The sequence below is a fragment of the Erithacus rubecula genome, assembly GCF_903797595.1.
Source record: "Erithacus rubecula genome assembly, chromosome: 3".
Classification (NCBI taxonomy): domain Eukaryota; kingdom Metazoa; phylum Chordata; class Aves; order Passeriformes; family Muscicapidae; genus Erithacus; species Erithacus rubecula.
This window is the reverse complement of record NC_136689.1, coordinates 98,502,641-98,524,001: the sequence shown is the minus strand read 5'-3', so window position 1 is coordinate 98,524,001 and position 21,361 is coordinate 98,502,641. Positions and strand designations below refer to the sequence as shown.

The following is a 21,361-nucleotide window of genomic DNA, read 5'->3' as shown; positions in this document are numbered from 1 at the left end:
CAACAGTTAACTCAGATGAATAAATCATACATGAATAGTAACATAAAGCAGCAGCATAAGATTTTGTAGAATTTTTTAACATCCTAGGGTTTAGCAGTGTACACCATTTTCTGTTTGTTTCAGCTGTATAGTCTTTCCCAGCTGAGCATATGTTTTTATGAATCATGTAGTTGTGTGCTATTTTGGGTTTAGAAACCAGCAGGAAAGCTAGATATAAAAATCATTCCTTTGTAGATATAATAAGAAAACTCATTATAAAATTATCTTATATGCAAAACCTTTCCTAAGTAGCTGTTAACAATGACAGACAAAACACAGTCAGCCTGACAAACAGCCTTTTCACAACTAAGGCAGAGCAGGCACAGGACACAACCTGATCTGTGTAGCAGCCAGGCACATTGCTTTGGAGGGGCAGTTTGGTTTTTATGAATTGTCTGAAAATCTTGGCTGTGTACAGCATGAAGAACTGATGGATGCTCACTTCATTCCTCAGCTGGTATAGTCATGGCACTGCTTTTTTCTGTGGGATCTTTGTTTCTTTGAGGGTCATGGGCAGTGGTTACAAACAATATAAAGTGTTTGAAATTCTACCTTCACCTAAGCAGAGCTGTTTACAGAATTGAAGGCCTTGCTTACAGTGGCAGAGATGTGTTAACTAACACACTCTAAAATCTCCAGAGAGCAGGGACCAAATTGTATTTGAATGTGTTTGCTAGACTGCCTTAAAATGCAAATTGTTTTATCTGTTCCTGGATTTCAATGTTTTAATATTGGTTTTTAGGATATAAGGTCATTTCTGTTTCAAGGGTGTGATCTCCTCAGTCCACACCACTGCTCATATGCTCTTAATCCTCTCCCTGGCCTGCCTTTTGTGTCAATTTCCAGGGGAAATGAGATGTTCCCTCTGAGCACATGCCCTGTCTCCACAGACCTCCAGCCTGAGCTGTCAGAGCATCAAAGACTCCAACACACACTAAGTCCTCTCTAGTCCAGTAGCATTGGCATGTCCAAAATTTTTCTAACACTGTAACTTCTAGACAAATGCATAGCAGTAAATAAGGAAGATTATATTACTTATTATTCAAAGAGGATAAAACTTTTTATATGCAAATCAGCTCAAGACAGGAAATACATAAGGAAGAAAAGCTGTAAACCACCAGTTACTAATATTATGGACATTTAGTCCAGCCTAGAAATTCTGTAATTTTGCTGTTTGTTTATGAACTGTATATGATGGCCTCCAGTGTGTGGATTTCTAATGAGAATAAAATACTGGCAGCTACATTTTTAGAGGGGAAAGGGAAAATACAAGCAGTAAGAAAACAAAACTTAGCATACACACTTCTAAAATCCAAACTGCTCCCCACAGTCATATGGGAAATTACTTACACAATCTGCTTCTCATTCATACCTGTCTCACCACATCCATGTCCTTTTAGACTGTGGCAAATCACCTAAAGGGTAAGCATGTGGAGGGCTACAAACACAGCCCCTATGATTGAAAGTGCAAAAAAGTTTTCTATTATTCAGCTTTTTCTTTCAGACCAATGAAGGAGACAAATGATAAGAAAAATTATGCTGAAGCTGTAAGTTCCCTGAAGTCAGCAGCAAGACCCCTGTGGAGGGCAGTGGGAAAAAAGTCATCTGTGCTCTGTGTTCAGCCTTGCTGCTGACCTGTTCAGTGACTGTGGCATGCATCTTAAGGCCACAGTTTGCAAAGCAGCCTAGTAAAATGTAGAGATGAGCATTTCTCTTGTTGCTAAAAGTTTCTGACCAATCTAGTGCTTACTTACTTGATTTTGTTGGAAGGCTTTGAAACCAGTAGATACCTAACCTTTGAACTTACTCTCCTGCTATGAGGAAGCTCTCCAGCAGTCTGTACAGATTGTGTTGGTAGGGGGTGGATGCTTTGCAGCAGGGCTCAGGCTTTTGAAGATTTCAACCCTTGTGTTTCCAACAGAGAGGCGCTCACGAGATTCGGGAGATCCGTCAGTTCCACTTCACGGGCTGGCCAGACCACGGTGTCCCGTACCACGCCACGGGCCTGCTGGGCTTTGTACGGCAGGTCAAGTCCAAGAGTCCGCCCAGTGCCGGCCCTCTGGTTGTTCACTGCAGGTGGGTACCACAGAAATCCCTCTGTTGTGGTCTGCATTAAACTCAAGACCTACTTTTGCTTCTTCTTTGCTGTGTATCCCGCACACAGGTTGATGAAGTCACTGGAGCTCTACTCAAAAAACAACTGTAAACAAGAATTCATATATTATATATACAACAAACATATATACAGTATATAAGTGAGAGTTAAAAAATTGATTCTGCAAATGCCCTGCTCAATTTCAGTAATCATCCAGTTGATCAAGTACCTGTGAGATGAACCCTGAACCATTTACATTTCCAATGCGCTGCTACACATTAACTGTGCTCTTCTTCTGCTTCAGTGCTGGTGCTGGCAGAACTGGATGTTTCATTGTCATTGACATCATGCTAGATATGGCAGAACGAGAAGGCGTCGTAGACATCTACAATTGCGTGAGAGAGCTTCGATCCCGGAGGGTTAACATGGTGCAGACAGAGGTATTGCTCATCTACTGGAGTACTGCTGTGCAAGAAAAAAATGCTCTTCTACCCATGGAGCTTTGTAGCTGGCACCCTCTAGAAAGTAGTTTACTCAGTCACATGCAGAAAATAATCTCCACACAAACCTGAAGAACCCCTGCCCAAACAAGTGTACAGTTATGCTTCGCTGAAGGTTCACAGTGTTTCTTAAAAAATAAGAAAAATCAGGACTGTTTCCTCTCTGGGAAGAATTCATTCTAGAGTACATCTTGTTGAGGCTTAGTTTCAAGATAGCACCTACAGAACTAGCCAGAGGAATGAGGAAACCAGAAACATTCTGAGTTTTGTTACAGTGTTACTGCACTTCTCTAACTCCCTGTAGTTAGTTTAAGACAATCTTTATATATTAATTTCTGAATGAGTGGGATAAAGTTTTAAATTGTGTTTTTTACTTCTGGTCTTGCTTCAGTGCTGGTAAACTGATGAGAGAAGTGTCAACCATACTAGTTGTTATGTTTTATTTACCAAAATACTATTGGTCTATGCACTCCATGTCAGTAACTATCTATTTTACTGCTTTACCAGGAACAGTATGTATTCATCCATGATGCTATCCTGGAAGCCTGTCTTTGCGGGGACACATCCATTCCAGCTTCACAAGTTAGGTCTGCTTACTATGAAATGAATAAACTAGATCCTCAAACAAACTCAAGCCAGATCAAAGAGGAATTTAGGGTAAGTAGTGGCTTACATTTCCTAGAAGCTGTAGAGTTCAGCTATACTAAAGACTTCTGCTTAAGTTTTTATAGCCATATGAATTTTGTAACAGGTCTAGGAGGGAAAGGCTGCAATAAAGGGAAAAATAACATGTCAGTCATCTCTACTAAAGTTATGCTGAATCATAAAATAAGGCAGTGGGGTAGTAGTATTCTTTTAACTCGAGGGAAGTATGGCAATCCTTCCACTGTCCTTTCTCCAGAAGGCAGGCTGCAGCTGTCTTTGAGGTTATTTTTCATAGTCGTACGCTTCCAGGATTTCTCTGCTTCCAAACCCTGCTGACTCTGATGTGTTTTCATTTCTGTGCATATTGATTCCCACTGAAACTGAATGCTGAGCTGTTCTATTGTTAAATATTTTGGGCTGCTTTCGCTGCTGTGTTAATTGTTCCATTGCATTGTTTGCTCTCTTTGGAAGACTTTAAACATGGTGACTCCAACGCTGCGCGTTGAAGACTGCAGCATCGCGCTGCTGCCGCGGAACCACGAGAAGAATCGCTGTATGGATGTGCTGCCTCCAGACAGATGCCTGCCTTTCCTCATCACGATAGATGGGGAAAGCAGTAACTACATCAATGCTGCCCTGATGGATGTAAGTCCCCGCCACGTCATTAATAATAAAAAGGCAATAAGCAGCCCTCCAGACTGAGCCGTGCTAGAAAATGGAGCCGGCATAAGAAGGAACACCTTCTAGCTTGTTTTGCTTCCCAGATGCATGGCACAAAATCTTTAAACTCCCAAGTACATTTAGGATCACACATACGTTATGTCACAGCCAAGGTTCCAAAGCCATGCTCAGAGAGCAATTCAGGGAGATTTGATTAATTAAATCTGTCTGGATTTCTCCCCAGTGCTTGAATTTTTAACCATCTGGCCTGGGAAAACAAGAGTTACCTATTAAGAGATTGAGGCAGTTAAATAGAATAATAAGGTTTGCAGCAATATTTCAGTTTCCTTTGTTTATAATTTAAACAGTAATTAACAAAAAAAAAATTGTCTGTCAACACAAGATAGTACACAAGCCATTACTTCAGCCTTCCCGTTTATTTCTGTTTGAATGAATGGTTCCTCTGCATGTCTGTGTGGAGCTTTTTTCCGAATGCATCTGTGGCAATTCTAATCCTTGTAATAGAGTAACAGTAAAAAGACACTTAAACTGCCTTTACAGTCTGTAGATATTTATAGCCTATTTTTGAGGATTTACAGCTATAGTCATTATGGTTGTCAAACACATAAACAACAAGAAAACAGAGGTTAGTAAGGAAGGAACACATTGTAAATGGCCTTTTTAAAAAGTGAAGCTAGAGTAATAACAGTTTATTGCAGTTTTTTCATTTCTTTCCTTCCAAGTTCTCAAAGCCTTTTCCTACAATAAGCCAAAGTTCAAAACACTCCTATGAAAATGTAGGGAAATGTATCTTTGTGTTTATCTATGTAGAGAAAGTGAGGACAGAAGTGTAAGTGACTTGTCTGGCTTCTCACAGTAGGTCAATGGCATTTCATATTAGAACACAGCTGCCTTAATGTACCATTTGCAACTGTGCCATTACATTGTCTTCTTTCCTGGAGACTTCAGTACTGTTTTGTGCTGTGAATTAAGTAATGCTCAGAAAGAACAGGGCCTTAATACTTGCTTTCAAGATGCTTCACTTCTTCACTGTTGAAACAAAGAACCAGAGTTTTGCATGTCTGCATCTGTACCCAAAACACAGTGGAATCATTTTCTGTGGTCTCCTCAGTGACTGTCTGTGAAAGGACAGTCATAGAATATCCAGAGCTGGAAGGGACCCACAAGGATCACCAAATCCCATAATTGCTATGGTTGGAAGTTTATGTGGTCCAGCCCCCCTGCCAAGCAGGGTCACCTGAGCAGGTGACATGGGAACGTGTTCAGGTGTATGTTGAATGTCTCCAGACAGGGACACTTCACAACTTCCCTAGGCAGCCTGTCCAGTGCTCTGCCACCCTCTGTGTAAAAAAATTCTTCCTCACCTTGTGGTTGGAACTTGTGTTTTAGCTTATGGTCATTGACCTTTCACTGGGCACCACCAGAAAGAGTCTGCCACCATCATCTTGGCACCATCCAAGTCAAAGTCCAAATCCTGGCCCCTCACGGGAGCCACACCATTTGCCTGCAGTGGCTGATCTGATTGGGTCTCTCTTGTGGTGCAAATGCTTTCAGGTCAGGGCATGTAGAGACTTCCCTACCCTCCTTCACAAAGGCAGTGTCTCCCCCTCCCAACAGCTGGCCCAGTGTGGCCACGGTAGCTTCCAACACTCAGAAGGATGTCAGTGAAAATGCTGGTTTGAGATCCACAGTGGAAAAGTTCCAGCTAAAGCTCAGTCAATGGCATACTCTGGTACTAAAAGAAACAAAGAGCACTGAAATTTATCCCCTGGGTATCCTCACTGCTGTCAGATAGACCAGAATTTTAACAATATTTCTGAAGAATAACTAGATATTTCCCTTCACAGGCATCATTCAAGTTTAGAGCTAAATGCAAACAGCCAAGATTAATCTGTCCATTAACAGCTCAAAACAAAACCCGTTGCTCAAAATCTTGTAGGAGTTGCATTGAAAGCAAAAACCTCTGATGATTTTACTCTATGCCTGTGGCATGAAATACATTTTAGAAATATAACATCTGCAGAAGTTATATCCTGCCCAAATACAGTTTATTAACTTTGAAGCATATAAGATCTCAGGAAAGAGCTGAAAACAATATATTAATTATACAGAAAATAGAAATAATGCTTTCAGTCCTGAAGTTTTGGGGCTATGACTGACATTCTGCTAAATGGATTTTTCTCTCTTACCATTCTTCTCATGATCTCGTTATTTCTTTGCAGAGCTACAAGCAACCATCAGCTTTTATAGTTACACAGCATCCCTTACCAAATACTGTCAAAGATTTCTGGAGACTGGTCCTAGATTATCACTGCACTTCAGTAGTTATGTTGAATGATGTGGATCCTGCACAAGTAAGTCCAGAAAAATGCTTCATTCAAAAGAGTAGTGCTAGTGCCTCAGCTTTTCAGAACAACCTTAGGACGTAATTAGTTTTGTAAAAACAACATTAAATACTTACACACTAAAACATTGATTTGTAGCTTGCAGATACTCATAGGGGAAGAGGAATAAATCAGACCATCAGCAGCTTCTCCACCAACATGTTAGTGCACACACGCACAGGTGCATGCACCTATAATTTATTCTAAGAGAACATGTTTTGGGAAGGGCTACTAAAGCCCAAAAATTATGGTTGTAGATTTCTGACTCAAGTCTGAAACATGCTGTAGTGGCCAAAATCATGAACAGAAGCCAACAGCTATTCATTACCCTGCTTGAAACATGTCAACAATTTTGGTCTCCTTATCAGGGAATAGGTGTTCCCAGTGTGAAAATCTGTGTTGTGTGTTGCACAAAAAGATGTCACTAGCAAGGAGATAGGAGCTAAACTAGGAGAGAGGAACTAAAGATTGGAGACTAAGTGTCCTTTGGAAAAGAGGGCAACAAAACGTGTAGGGGAATGTAATTACCTTAGAAAAGAGTTACCCATGCTGTACATGTTGTTCAGAAAATTGGAAAAGCGAACCCAGTGGTTGGCAGTTTCATCACCAGGATTAATCACTAAGTGTCCTAGAGCCTGGCTCACAACTGCACAATTCCAGCTTCTTAAAAAGATATCATTTCCTTAGTTCTAACAAACTGCACCAGCCCTCTGCTGGAATAATGTGGTGATAATCTGGATTCTTAACATGTAAATATTTGTTAATTATTGATTAAGAGCGACTCTAATTTTTTAGAGCAGACTGCAGGTAATTTAATGATCAAGAATCTTTTTAGCTTTGTTCAGTATTGCATGTACTTAAAAAAAAATTTCCTCTTCTTTTTAACATATAGAATTTTTTTTTTAAATATACTGATCTTCCTTTTGTTCTTTCAAAGGAACATGTAGGAATTCCACACACTATTTTAAAGCCTGAATTTCTGATTCTAAGCCCTGTGCGTCTACAGGGAGGAGAAATAGAAATGAAAGACAAAACTTTTATTCATGAATCTAAGATTATTTTCTGAGTGAATAAGGAAAGACTCAAGGGAGACAGACTGTTAGGGACTGCTGAACAGAGTGTTTTTTAATTTGTTGGCTGTGTTTTGAATTTACAATAGGGCATGGCTATTCCAAGCATTTATTAGCCTCACAGGATTTAAAAGCTATTGGGATATGCAGTTAATTCACCTGCCTCTGCAGTATGTTAAACCTTGTACCTCTTAATAGGAGTAACAATCTTTTCATTAGGAATAAATCTTAAAGCCCTCAGAGCAAACAGAAGTGGAGAGAGGGCAAAGCTTATTAAAAACACGCATTACATTCAGATTTATTAATAATTACTGTTATGATTATTATTTATGTATATATGAAGTGTTTACAGTTCTGTTTAGATATTACCATTTATGTGGATTGTTATAGTCTATTGGGAAATGAAATTCAACCCTTCACAGTGACTCTGACTTGAAGAGAGTCGCTAGCATCACTTGCATGCAAAATGTGCAGACTTAAATGCTTTTGCTTTCTTTAGAACTTGAAAATCTTAGCTTCCTAAAACAGCCCCAGCAAACAGCTCTGCTTATTATCATTCAAGCATTTTTCAGGGATCTGTTGGAACTGTATTCCTGTGTATTTGAAAGATGTGTACTAAACTGTGCACATGTTAAATGATCTGAGCACCGGCGTTTGCAGTTGTATGCATTGCATTTTGCTACCCTGTGCACCAGCATATTTCATAATAGAAATTTGTGTAAGATTTAGACAATATTTGGAAAGCAGTTGTCTCAGCAGACCAAATCATAGGGAGGGTTAAAAAAAAGGAAAATACATTTTCATTATACTACTTCAAATTTCTGGGTTTAACTTGTTAAAGTGATCTCCTGCAAATCAGAGCCTGTTTTCTTTTTTAATTGGTGCAGTAAATGATTATGTTTTCCTAAAATGCAGTCATCTCTAAACAGCTTTGTTGAGGGCTAAGTATTATAAGAAATGCAAAACAACATCTGGAGTAAATGTGATTTGTCAGCTCTGCTCTGGATCACCCAACAGCAATGCAGCAGAATGAAGACTACAGCTGTTTAACTGAAGGAAATAAAAAGTTCCAAATATGACATCAATGCTTCTGCAAGCAAACAAAATTTCATGAGTTCATATTTAATTTTGGTGAATGCTTACAAAAGCTACATGTTTAAACTGCTCTAAATATCCCTGGCAAAAAAAAAAAAAAAAATTCATTAGGATTTTCTTGAAGAAACATGGACAGGCAGATTCTAGCTTCAAAAACCTTCTTGCAAAGTGTTGATTCAATCTTTAAAGTATTAACACAGATGGTAATTGGTTCCTGGATTAAGCCATTGTCATATTATTAGACACTAAAACCGTGCAAGATAATAGTAATTTTACTTGGTGATCTTTAGATACCTAGAAGTAATTTTTTTCTGAGAACTGAAGAAAGCATAATTAATATTTTCAGGTGCCACTAATAAGATGAAATTAAGCAATTATTGAAAGTTTAAAGCAATGGTGATATTAGGCAATATCATCAGTCACGGGTGAAATACATGTGAAAATTAAGTCCTGATTTTTGAGAATTTATGTACCCTTCCTAATATAAATCACACACTCTAATGCAGTTTGAATTATTAGCTACTGTTCAGGGCAGCTGGAGATACCAGGGCTTTGGTCTTTAGCCTGCTCTGTCTCCAAGACATGGCAATATTTCTCAGCCTCTCCCTGTCTCATCATAATATATTGTAGAACTAACGTTGAGTGTCAGAAGTGTTTTACTCCAAACACCAGACACTGCAAGTACAGCAGCAAGAAACAGCATGTTAAGTACATGAAAAGACATTATTAAAGCAGAGTGCTCAAAACTGAGCTTGGTGCATCGTGTATTTTATAAAGATACTGTGCAAGAATTCCAGTAGTACATGCATGACAAATTACAACACAGGAAAGTTTCTTGAGGCAGCATGAAATCCAACTGTGTTCTTTTTTGTCCATGGTCTCCTGTAGCTCTGTCCTCAGTACTGGCCAGAAAATGGAGTTCACCGGCATGGTCCTATTCAGGTGGAGTTTGTATCGGCTGACTTGGAAGAAGACATCATCAGCCGGATATTCCGAATTTATAATGCAGCCAGAGTAAGGACCTTATTTGCAATACAAATTCGTCACAGTGGAGGAGTTGAGTCTACTCAAATGATAAAAATGAAAGCTAAACTCACATAGAACTATTTTCATTTTTCAGCTTATTTTTTTGCAAGCAGTGGTGCAATAGTGAGTCACACCACAATCAAGAACGGGAAAAAAAAGCCTTCTATGTCTAATATAAGTAAAAAAAATTAATACATATCTCAAGTGTGTTAAATGCAAATAAAATAAATGCAGCATTCAGATTGTATGATAGCCAAAAAATGCTGAAATCAATGCTGTTCTCAATACTTGGAAATTAGCCATCCAGTATATTTCTATGCTGTGTTATGTGAAGAAAGCTATGCACCAATACTAGTCATGTTTTTCAACAGTAATCTCAGCCTCTTAGTGAAGATCTTGTCCCACTAACCACACTTCATAACATATGTAACCACTTCAGAAGGGCAAGCAGGTTGTTCTTGTATCCAGCTTTTATACTCTCATAAAGTTGAGAGAAGATTAAACAAGGCGTATCTTTCAAGCTGAGTGGAAGAAGATTCCACCACAGACCACATATCTGTTCCAGTCCAGGGAGCATTTGCAATAGACTTATATCAGCTACCAAAATGCTGTAGTTAGGAATAAGCAGCAGTCCCTTCAGAAAAAAAATCAAGAACTTCCCTGGGCTCGCTGGGCAGGGAAAGACACCAAAACCATGTTATTATCCAAACAGGGAAGCAGATTGCAAAGCTTCAAATACTTTTTTAATACTCTGAAGGCCTGGCATTTTGCAGTAAATGTGGCAATATAAAAAGCACGGCCTCCAGCAGTATTAATGTGACCTTCAGCAGGCATTGGGTCTGGCTGATCTGCTTTGGGAAGAGGGTCCATCAGCTGAAAGGAACTGGACAGGAAATCAGTAGATTCCAGACTTCGACATAAAGCACACAAAACCAATTGGAGAGCGCATCTAATTCTGCATCCAGTTTGGTTTATTCCCATATTGTGTATCTTACATTCTCTCTATCCACTCTTGCTCTAGAGAATAAAATATAATGTCAGTGTTTCTATGTGTTGTTCATTTTAAGAGTGGTACTAAAATGCCCTCACTTTGCACAGAAGTGGCAAACTCTAGACTACAAAACCAGTTTTCATGTGCATGTTTATTATGCCCTTTTCAAAGGACTGTAGTTTCCTGCCACTATCACTTGTTCTGTGTTCCTTTTTTATTTTGAATCACCATAAAGCAACTGTTCAGTAAAGTTTCACCAGAGGGTTTCTGACTGCTGCAGTAGAACACAATAAAATAAAATGTAGTTAGATATTTTTTATGAGCCAGGAACATCTGAGGGTTCTGTTTGGTTTTTTAATGTTTTGTGCTTCAGAATATCTTGAGGTTTTGACCTTTCTTGTAAAAAAGGGACAGAATCATTTAAACGTTCTTGAAAATACTGAAGCTTATATATGAAAGAAGTATATAATTGAAGTTATGTTGCAGCTCTGTCTTTCCTAGCAAGTTCCTAGTGTCATATTAATTAATTATTTCCTTGATCATGCAGATGTATTATTGCTGTGTTTTAGCCTATTGTACAACAGTCTTTTTAAAAACTCTTATTCTAGTAACTCCCTTGGAAATAAAACTCATAAATCGTTGGGGGCAGTTGAAATTACTTTAACAGTTTGTCAGCAATTATCTGCTTGAACAACTTCCCTCAGTGATGCAAATATCTAAATGACGTGCCCGAAACAATGCCGTTACTTGTCCTGCTTTTGTCCGGATCTCTGCAGCCCCAGGACGGCTATCGGATGGTGCAGCAGTTCCAGTTCCTGGGATGGCCCATGTACAGGGACACTCCCGTTTCCAAACGCTCCTTCTTGAAGCTCATCCGCCAGGTGGACAAGTGGCAGGAGGAGTACAACGGGGGAGAGGGACGCACGGTTGTACATTGCTTGTGAGTACTGGAGACGGGAGAGGGAGGTGCGGGAATGCTGTCACAGAATTTGTGCCAGGCTTGAAAGGATTTGTGACGAGGTGAAGAGGCATCTGTCTAATCTGGAGCTGAATAAATAATACAACTGCTCATTTAAAAGCTTTGAATGCAAGAGGAATTGTGTAATTTTAATATAGATTCATGAGTTTCCCCATCTGTCCTTTGTTAGAGCCCTATGAAAAGATGATGGGTTCAAGTTAACTCTGTTTTATATAAAAATGTCCAGCGACTCTTGCAAATGGGAAAGTTGCGTATTTATTCACAGTAAATCAAAAATGTGCCTTCAGAACAATGTACCTTTTATTTCTGCAGATAAGGACCATAGAAATGAGTACTTTTGGAGAGGTGATTCATTTTGCAGGCGTAAAGCACAGGAGTAAAAGTGGTGTGATAGACCAGTTATGATGATCCTGTAATTGCCTTACCTTTCTCAAATAATGGTATATATTTTTGTCCCTCTGTGACTTCGTGCTCCACTGATGCAGACTCTCATTCACTCTGCCACCATTCTTCTTTTGATACAGTTTAATACTTGTGCATGCTTTTGCCCTCAGAAGTAGCTGATCTTTTGAGGCTGAGTCTTCAGTGGTTGAAGTTGTATTCTGTTTAAAGATGTTGCCATGATGGAGAAGGGACCTGCTAACAGGAAAACCATGTTCAGAAGTTGGGACCCCATGTCAGAATGATGGAGGAAAATCTAAGAGTTTATTAATAATTCCCACTATCACTGACCTTGAACAAGTCATTGCTCTTCAGTTTCCCCCATATGTAGTATGGGGATAATAATGCTCTCATCAAAGGAGCATTGTGCAGTGTGATTAATTAATGTTTTGAGATCTTTAGCTGAAAAGACCCTTTTGAAGTGCAAATTACTGTTATCTCTGAGGTGGCTGATGATATTAAATAGTTGTACAACATCACACATGCGTCACTTCCAGGCAGTAAAGAAAGAAAAAGCTCTAATATAATCCTTTTAAATGATTTTATTTTAATTAAAATTCTCAAACAGTCCCACAATATCAGGCACTGTTTTGGCAGCAGAGAGCATTCTTTTCATAGTGCCTGGATGTGACAGATGTGCAACGTTGTATCTTCCTTTGAAAATCAACCATTTGCAAAGCTTGTTTGAAAGACCTGCTACCTAACTAGTCTGCACTCTGGTAATTATTAAGGTTTATTATTTTCAGTGAAGCACAGCCTAGAGGTTCTGATTAGAATAAGTGTAGAAATAATGGGGTTTCCAGAAAGAAAGCGATTCTCTTGAAGATTAAAAAAAAACAGGGATAAAGTATTATTAAATACTGTATTTGATCACGTATATGAACATTTGTGCCTGGCTTCTTTGTTAGCAATTCGCTTCGGGTTCTCGTCCTCTGATAACAGTGGGTGGAGGGGGAATACATCTGCCTTTGGAAGCAATCCTTGCAGGCAGCCAGCCCCTCTTCTGCTGCCAGGAGCTGAGATCATCAGCCAGGGGGACATGCAGCACCACCCAGTGCCACACCAAGTGCAGCCACCAGGACTCCCACAATGAGACTTATGGTGCTTTTGTGGTTCCTCTGAAATGCCTTTGTGTCCAGGAGGAAAGCACCAGAATCTGGAATAAAAGAACTCAAAGATTGATTTCTCTGTGGCATTTCCAGGCCTGATGCTCATTGCAGCCATGTGTGTTTACAATGCAAAGCAGTGTTGAGCTGAAACTAAAGGTACTTTATCCTTATTTTAGCATCCTCTTTGTGCTGTCTCCAGTGTTCACTGAAGGGTGGTGCAAAACTCAGCCATTCAATCCCCTCCAGGCTGTCAGCCTGCTGACTTCTGAATTACAGCTTTGAGATCTTTCAGCACGCTAATTCCAATTAAAAATCATGTTTTGCCTAGAGCTCGGCAGCGTTTGGGGCCAGGAATGTTCTGTGGTTTCTCCCTGCTGGAAGTCATGCCTTCTGGAGCCATCCCTGTTGCTGCACAAACTTGTGACACAGAGTCCATTGTAACTGAGCCATTTTATCACTTTCACTGCAGGAATGGAGGTGGCCGCAGTGGGACATTCTGTGCAATCAGTATTGTTTGTGAAATGCTTCGACATCAGAGGGCTGTTGATGTATTCCATGCTGTGAAGACACTGAGGAATAATAAGCCTAACATGGTGGACCTTCTGGTATGAGCTTTTTAACTGCACCATTAAATAGAAAATGTTCTTTTTCTCAGAAGAGTCAGTAAGATTTCCAGGATTTGCAGTGGGAGTTGTTCACAAAGCAAGCAAGTCATTTTCAAAGGGGATAATGAAGTCACTTCACTTGTAAGAGTATTTTTACACTGCTTTCTTCCCAAGGAGACTTTGTCTCTGTTCGTTTGAATTTTTTAAGAGTTTTAAACTTTCAGATGAACATCCTTATTAATTTTCTTTTCTAGCAGGCTGAACCAAGTGGAGAGCAGCCTTTGCATGGTAGAAATAATAGTTATGTAAAATTAAATGGCAGATTTTCAAATTATATATTTTATAAATAGCTTAATCGCCTAATATTTATCAAAGCCATGAATTTCAGTTTGACATCGAGAATATTGCATTTAATTATGGTTGCTCTATCTCATAGAAAGATTAAAGAAGTTCAGAAACAAGGGGCCATGTGCAATTATTTTCCTAGAGAGTGTTTTATGAGCTTTTTTCCTAAATGGAGAACTGCTGAAGTGCCAGCTGCTGTGCCAGAAGAGCTGCAGAACAGCTTAAACCAGCAGGTTCTTACACTCCAGTGTGTAGTTTTGTACTTGGAGATGGGTGTAGCATGATGCCCTGTTCTGAAGCCTGGGCTATAAAAGACACTTTTACAACATCCTGCTGCAGAGGTGGCTGCTTAAGAGGCAGCTGCATTTGATTTAGTATCACAGGCAGGAGGAAGCAGCATCTGGGCACTTTCAGGGATGTTAACCCAATCTGAGCCAGTTTTGCAAGCCCTGGTTAAAAAAGTCAGGGTCTTTTCAGCAACTTTTCTGTAGCATGCCCAGGGTGAGGCAGGAGACATCTCACAGAGCTGGTCCAACCTCTTGTAATTTTAGGGGAGGATCCCTTCAGATGAGCTGAGTGTGACACACACTGGAGAATGGGCAGAAAGAGCCAGGCTTTTACACACAGGTGAAGGCAGGTAGGGGGGGATATCTTACCTATCCTCCTCTCCTGAGGGAGAGTGGCTCCCACCACATCCCCCATCACAGTGCTCTCTCCTAGCCTGCCTCTGAAGTCCCAAACCCTCCCCTGGGCCCAGCTCTGGCCAGGCACATGGCAAAAAGCCAGATGTTGTCAGCTGTGCAAAGCAAGTTCACGAGCAGCACTGCAGGGACATGAGCCAGCAGAGTGGGACTGTGAGTCTTGTATCAATGAGAAACCATCAAACTTCCACAGAGGTGGGAAGGAGCAGCTTGGTTGGCTTCTTTCCCTCTAGTTTATATTCTCAGGGGGAGAGCCATCGTGCTGAGAACCATACATTTTTATTTCCTAAATATTAAGAAAAATGTCCTACTACTTCATTCATGTAGTACAATTTAGACAGGGATTTGGCAGGCCTGCTGTTCTCCATTCTCCTAGAGCTTAAGTCCACAGAACTCACTGATCTCTTATTAATTTATTTTATAGAAATATAGAAAGAAAATTGCCAGTGTAGATGTAAAGTTAAAGAAAATGCTCTCTATAAATTCCCATTCATGACAGTTCTCCAGGTATGGATTTTTCAGGCAGTCATCCCCATTTTTCAGCAGAGAATATTTTTTAATCAAAAAAGCTAAATGTATTATTTTACATATAAAAGTACCTTTTAGTAAATTGAGAGTGGTATTGGTAATGTCTGGAAGGCATAGAAAGGCCTTGTAGGGCCTTTTTTATTAGGAAATTTCAAAGCACTTGTGAAGGAGATCAGTATTGTTTTCCTTATTTTAACAGAGAGAGGAATAAAGGCAAGGGACAACCAGGATTTTTCCCATTATCACACATTGCACTGACTGAGCAGAGTTAGAATGACATCTCTTTAGTTGTGGTCTGCCTCCTTGTAGGAACAAATATTTGAATTAGCCAGGTTTCAATTTCCATATAGATTGCTGCATGGTAGAGGGAATTTGACTTGAGTTCTTTTCCTGATCTTCTTACTGACTTTATCCTTAATGACCTTTCTTATATTAATGTGTCTTTGCCTCAGATTCTGTATTGGGATAAGAAGTAATATTCATCTACCTTGTAAAATTTTACAATTTTTTAAAATATTAAATGCTCAAAATCATGACATTATTTCACAAAGGTAGTTTTAAGACTGCTTTATGTCATGCACTTTCTGACTAGATAAAAGGCAGTCTTTACCATCCATACTTACAGATTCATCTCTTAATTTCACTGAAACCTTTGGTTTTCCTTCAAGTGTAAAAATCTGAATGCCACATCCCTATGAAAATCTTTGAATTTTCTCAGCTGCTATACAAAGGCAACACTGCAAAATATGCTACTGCAAATGATACTGCAAAATATCTATTATAGAATGCCCAAAGCATTTGGTGATAAATGTTATTTGGCCTACCCACAGGTGTCCTAGAAAATAAATTTAAATATAACCTCTCTGAAGCTAGATAGTCTAAAGAGACTTTTAATATCCACCATCAAGTGAATAATAAAAATGTACAAAGGACACTAGTGAGTGAACACAGTGGGAAATAAGATATGCCTGCTCTCTAAGACAGGTATTCAGTTTACTGAAAATGACAGTTATTCTGCTGGATCAGTAAATCAGCATAAAATGAGCATGGAAGAGTGGAAATGGATGAGTGGCTGATCTCTTGTTTTGATCTGTTATGTAGTTATAGAACAATTTCCATTTATTTAGAAACATATATGCAATAAAAGAGAAAAGGAATTTACATAATACTCTGTTCTTTCCTTTCTTCTTTTTTTTTTTTTTATTCTTTTCACATTCTGAAGAAGACACAAGCAGTTTATGGAAACTTTCAGGAACTTTAAACCCTCACATACAACTCACTCATCACTTAGGTTTTGTGTGCACCTCAGACTTGTTTTCTTATGACATGACATTTCTCAGCCAAAGAACTTCAAAGTGGTCCATGCTTCTTAATAGCTTTTTGATTTTATTAATAGTGTATGGTCTTCTGCATGTTAAGTGGACTCTCTTCTCAGCTACAATGTGGCCCAAAATCACAAGTACAAACCAAAAGATGTAATCCTTTAAAACGTTTGTTTCAGTGAAAGGAGAATATATCTGAAGATCTTACTATTCATGATGTTGAGCAAGGCTGAGTGCTGACAACTCACTAAATATGTTTTTGTTCCTAAATGGAAATATGTGCTTAGTTATCCTTTGTTAATTGAAAATGTACATAAGCAAAAGGGGCATTTCAGTAACAGAAACAGTCATGAAACTGGCAGGTGTTTCCAAACTAAATTTTCAGAAGCCAGAACCCTTAGATTCTGGGAACCTGCACTTACTATTTCTTTCAAGTTTTTTTTTTTTTTTTTCATTTAAATACTTGTAGTATTTTTAAATATTGCTAGTAGCAAGAATGGAAACAGGAGAGTGGTATCATGCACATAAAACTGGGAAGTCATCAATGACTGTACCATTTACAAGCTTCAGAGTAGTCCAAGGTCAGTCAAAAACAATCTGTTCTCTCCATTCCTCTGAAGATGTGAAAGGGGCCAAGTGACCCTTTGTCCCCAAAGATGTAGAATGGGTTTGCATCCCTCAGGAATGGGATTTCCCTGGGACTTGCTTTGTTTCCAAGCAGCTACAAATAAAACCAGCAGGTCTGTGTTTGAAGCACAGGGCTGGCACCTGAAAACTTGGCCTGGGTAGGAGGTGAATTGTTAAGAGCCTAATTTGAGCATCACTGTCAGTTGCTTAAAAATACCTGGAATTAATGCAATTAATTTATCTCAGGCTCCATCTCACAATCTTGTGGATTTGGTCTGGGCTGCAGATAGAGGACCAACAGTAAGTAATCAGCTCTTGCCCTGGAAAGTAGCAAGTGCCTGAATGAGATTAAAATAAAATTTGCCATCTGGGAAGTACTAAACACTGGGTTTATTTTAAGACAAACATTTCCAGGGAGGAATTTCAATAACTCCAATTCTCATAATGGGCTACATGAGCATTTTGACAGATGACAGAAGGGTTGCAAGTCAATTTGCTTACGTGCAGTCAGTTTTTCTCATACAAGTGTATTAGGGCAACTAAATACTGATTTAACATGAGCAGTACCATAAGTTACTATGTATAGTGTCTATTGTCAGGTTAATATAACGATTTTCTTATCTGAACATAAATTGGATTTGCAAACTGGTTCCACTGACAGCAGCTGATAGTAAATAATTTTAACAGGAGAGAAATATTGACATTTTTAATTAAGTTTCTTCAATAACTGACTTCATGGTTTTCTTTTGATTTTTCAGGATCAATACAAATTCTGCTACGAAGTGGCTTTAGAATACTTGAATTCTGGCTGATTGTCCAAACAGCACAGACAAAGCTCCTCCTTTCACTACCACAAACAAAGCAAGTCACTTCATGATGTCTGTGTAAACGAGATGAAGACTTCTCAGTGTTATGCTTCTACTGCTTTGTACAATTGGCTCTTTTTAAGAGCCCCAGAAGATGTTTCTACAAGCGCTTGCACTGCCCGAGTCCCACTGCTGCCTGGCACCCCCGTGAGCCTGCACCCAGCCACGTGGCAGCCCTTGAACACCTGCTCATACTCAGCCATCCATGTGGTGAAGCAGCATAGTCCTCTGGTAAATAAGAGAGCACAATTATATTCTTATGAAGGAATTTGTACTTTTTCTGTTACATTTCGTTGCCTGTGATTCTCATTTATTGTCACAGCCTAGTGTACATTTCTGTTCTGTGGAGAATGCTGTCTGGCATTTTGATAATATATGATTTTAGTTATATTTGTATTCTAACACGTGCATAATAAAGGAATCATATGTAGCTTATCTGAACTAACAGAAAGACATGTACCAAATCATGATAACTTTGTTGAGTTGTAATTTCTATCCACTTTGTACCATTTCAGAGAGAGAATCTTGATAGAAATGCAGTTAGAAAATGCAAAAGACAGGATGCTCAGATTAATATATCCAAAGCTTTTTCATTTGTTTATATTGTAAATATTTTTTGATTCATCAAATTATTTATTCATTAAAATGATTTTTTTTGGTGAAGCACAGTGAGTGACAATCATTTTTATTAAGCCCTGGAAATGCTTACTGTATGATAGTGTAAACATTTGTTTACCTTGTATGGATTCTCAGCTCAATAAATAATTACATACATGATAAAATTTTGTTTAATTTAATATCTCTTGGCATCTGAGTGCCTCCAACTAAGCCTCTTTTCTAGATTAAATCTAGTAAATACTGAGCTACCTCCAGTGAGTGTTTATTGTGTGACCCAGTGTTGATCCAGCCAATAGCAAGGTCATAGAATCGCAGAATGGTTTGGATTGGAAGGGACCTTAAAGATCATCTCATTCCAACCCTCCTGCCACAGGCTGGGGCACCTTCCACCAGACCAGGTTGCACAAAGCCCCATTCAGCCTGGCCTTGAACTCCAGGAATGGGGCATCCACAGCTTCTCTGGGCAACCTGTTCCAACTCTCAAAGTGAAAAATTCTTCCTAATATCTAGTCTAAATCAGCTCTTTCTCAGGATTAATCCATTCCCTCTTCTCATGTCACTACAGCCCCTTATTAAATGTCCATCTCCATCTTTCTTGTAGGTTTCCTTCAGGTACTGGAGGGTTGCAATTTAGGTCACCCTGAAACCTTCTTTTCTCCAGGCTGAACAAACCAAATTCTCTCGGCCTTTGCTGGGATCCCTGAAGCTGGATGCAGCTCACCAGAGTGGAGTAAGATATGCTGTGCCAGTGCATAAAAGAGACGAATTGTGTGTTTAAAAATGCACAAATGCAGAGCCTGAAGGATGCCCTGCTCTGAAGAAGGGATGGTGTGCTGGCAGTACTTGGTCTTGTCACAGCAGCCCTCTGCAGCCCTGGGCATTCCCTGCCATTCCCTATGCCTGCTGCTGCTATGGGAGGGGTGATGGTGCTCTGGTTCTTGAGATGCAGGACTGCTATAAGGGGGATGTGATTCCTTTTGCTAAAGATGGTAAAGACACCAATACTGGAATGGTTGGTGGGTAAATTACTCAAAGGATTGTGAAACTGTTCTATTTCTAGAGCTGTGGTCATTACTGCCAGTGGAAGGATTTACACCATTAAAGCTCCTGGGAATTGCTATACTGATCTTCCCTGGTGTTTGGATTGTTCCTCTTTCTACAAAGCACTGACCAGTGACTGAATATGCTGGGAATTGCCCTTTTTGCAGCAACAAAGAAGCAGAAAGGGCAAATGAGTCAGCAATGGCTTGCTGAGCCATCTGCTGGAACCACATAACATCTTCTCACCCAGAAGTTTCAAGGAGACATTGCAAGCAGAGTAGTTGCTCTATACTTCCAAAACTTTATGGGAAACCAGTTCAAGGATGTGGCTGACAGCACAATGTTTCAGCCCTTAAATGATCCTGCTAATCCATCTGGAATGGGGGCAGCATCTATATAAATGTATCAGTCAACCTGAAACATTTTGAGAAACTCTAAATCTGACAGATCCAGCTTGGACGGAATGACTCACAGCTGGTCAACTCCCAGCTCAAAACCACTCTAAAATTCATATCTGAAGACACAGAGATAGGTGTGCCCTTCATCTGGAAAGCATCTCCTTTAAACTGTAGCTGACAGGTGCAGGCCATTGCTATAAATTGAACAGAGGTACTGAAAAACCACAAACACAACCCCAGTCCTAAGAAGAATGATGGTTCTTGGATAAACCTTGTAGCACTTCAGCCTATTGCAGAATGTATGCATAAAACCCTAGTGTTATGAAAAAACAAAATCCAAACCTCTAACATCATATTCCACAACCAGTTTGAGAGGCTGGGTATGCCAGCCAAGCACGCTTCTTTGCAATAATTACAGGGCCATAAAAAGTTGTGTTCTGTAATCTGTCCATTGAAATATGCATGGACATATCCAGTGTTTCAAAAAGCATGAGTAAGATACGTGTGCCAAAGGAGCCCTTGGACAGAAGGTGATGCTGGCAATGTGATCCCAAACGTTAAATGCAGCAGGAATCATGGATTTCTCTCCCAAGGACAGAGATTGGAGATTGCTAGTGTCAACCAGACATTATTTCAGCTGCTGCACTCATGCAGACATACTTTGCACAGGTAGAGAGGCAGGGAGACAAGGGGTCAAAGGAGACGAGGAGGAAAGAGTTCTGCAGTGTTTATTGTTTTACTGATATTACTCTTTTTTTCTGTAGTTCTTCTGACACATAGTTTATGTTGCAGTCTGTCTGATAATGTTCCAAAAGGCATTCTGTGAACTTCAATGCTGTAAAACTGGAGCCAGCCAAAGAAAGCACAGCAAGCAGCTTTGTGTCCTCACTCTCATCCTACAGCTATCAATCCATACAAATTATATAGAAATGCAGGCTCAGGCAAAACAACATTTTGCCAAGAAGAAAAAACAGATGAGGACTTCAGATGGAGTTGATCCCATGGTTGGAACACCTCTCCAGTAAGAAAAGGCTGAGAGCTGGAATTGTTCTCTGGAGGGGGCTCCAGTACTTCAGGGTGGTCTACAGTAAAGATGGAGACAGACTTTGTAGCAGGGCCTGTTGCAGTAGCATGTAGGGTAATTGTTTTAAACTAAAAAAGGGACAATTTAGATTAGATGGAAGATACTTCTTCCAATGAGAATGGAAAAACGCTGGAACGGGTTGTCCAGAGAGGTGGTGGATGCCCATTCCTG

General features: G+C 39.6%; 1 protein-coding gene across 7 annotated transcripts in view; it reads left to right on the top strand.

The window, feature by feature from the left end:
- PTPRM (protein tyrosine phosphatase receptor type M) overlaps positions 1-18,831 on the top strand; it is a 445,192-nt gene extending 426,361 nt beyond the window's left edge. For all 7 annotated transcript variants that reach the window (XM_079300125.1, XM_079300120.1, XM_079300119.1 and 4 more), the window contains 9 exons: positions 1,961-2,115; positions 2,439-2,574; positions 3,142-3,291; positions 3,751-3,924; positions 6,183-6,314; positions 9,398-9,523; positions 11,303-11,466; positions 13,525-13,660; positions 17,942-18,831. In XM_079300125.1, the coding sequence (XP_079156251.1) occupies positions 1,961-2,115; positions 2,439-2,574; positions 3,142-3,291; positions 3,751-3,924; positions 6,183-6,314; positions 9,398-9,523; positions 11,303-11,466; positions 13,525-13,660; positions 17,942-17,995 (1,227 nt within the window). In that variant the 3' untranslated portion in view covers positions 17,996-18,831. The remainder of the gene's footprint in view (positions 1-1,960; positions 2,116-2,438; positions 2,575-3,141; positions 3,292-3,750; positions 3,925-6,182; positions 6,315-9,397; positions 9,524-11,302; positions 11,467-13,524; positions 13,661-17,941) is intronic.
- Positions 18,832-21,361: the final 2,530 nt, after the last annotated feature.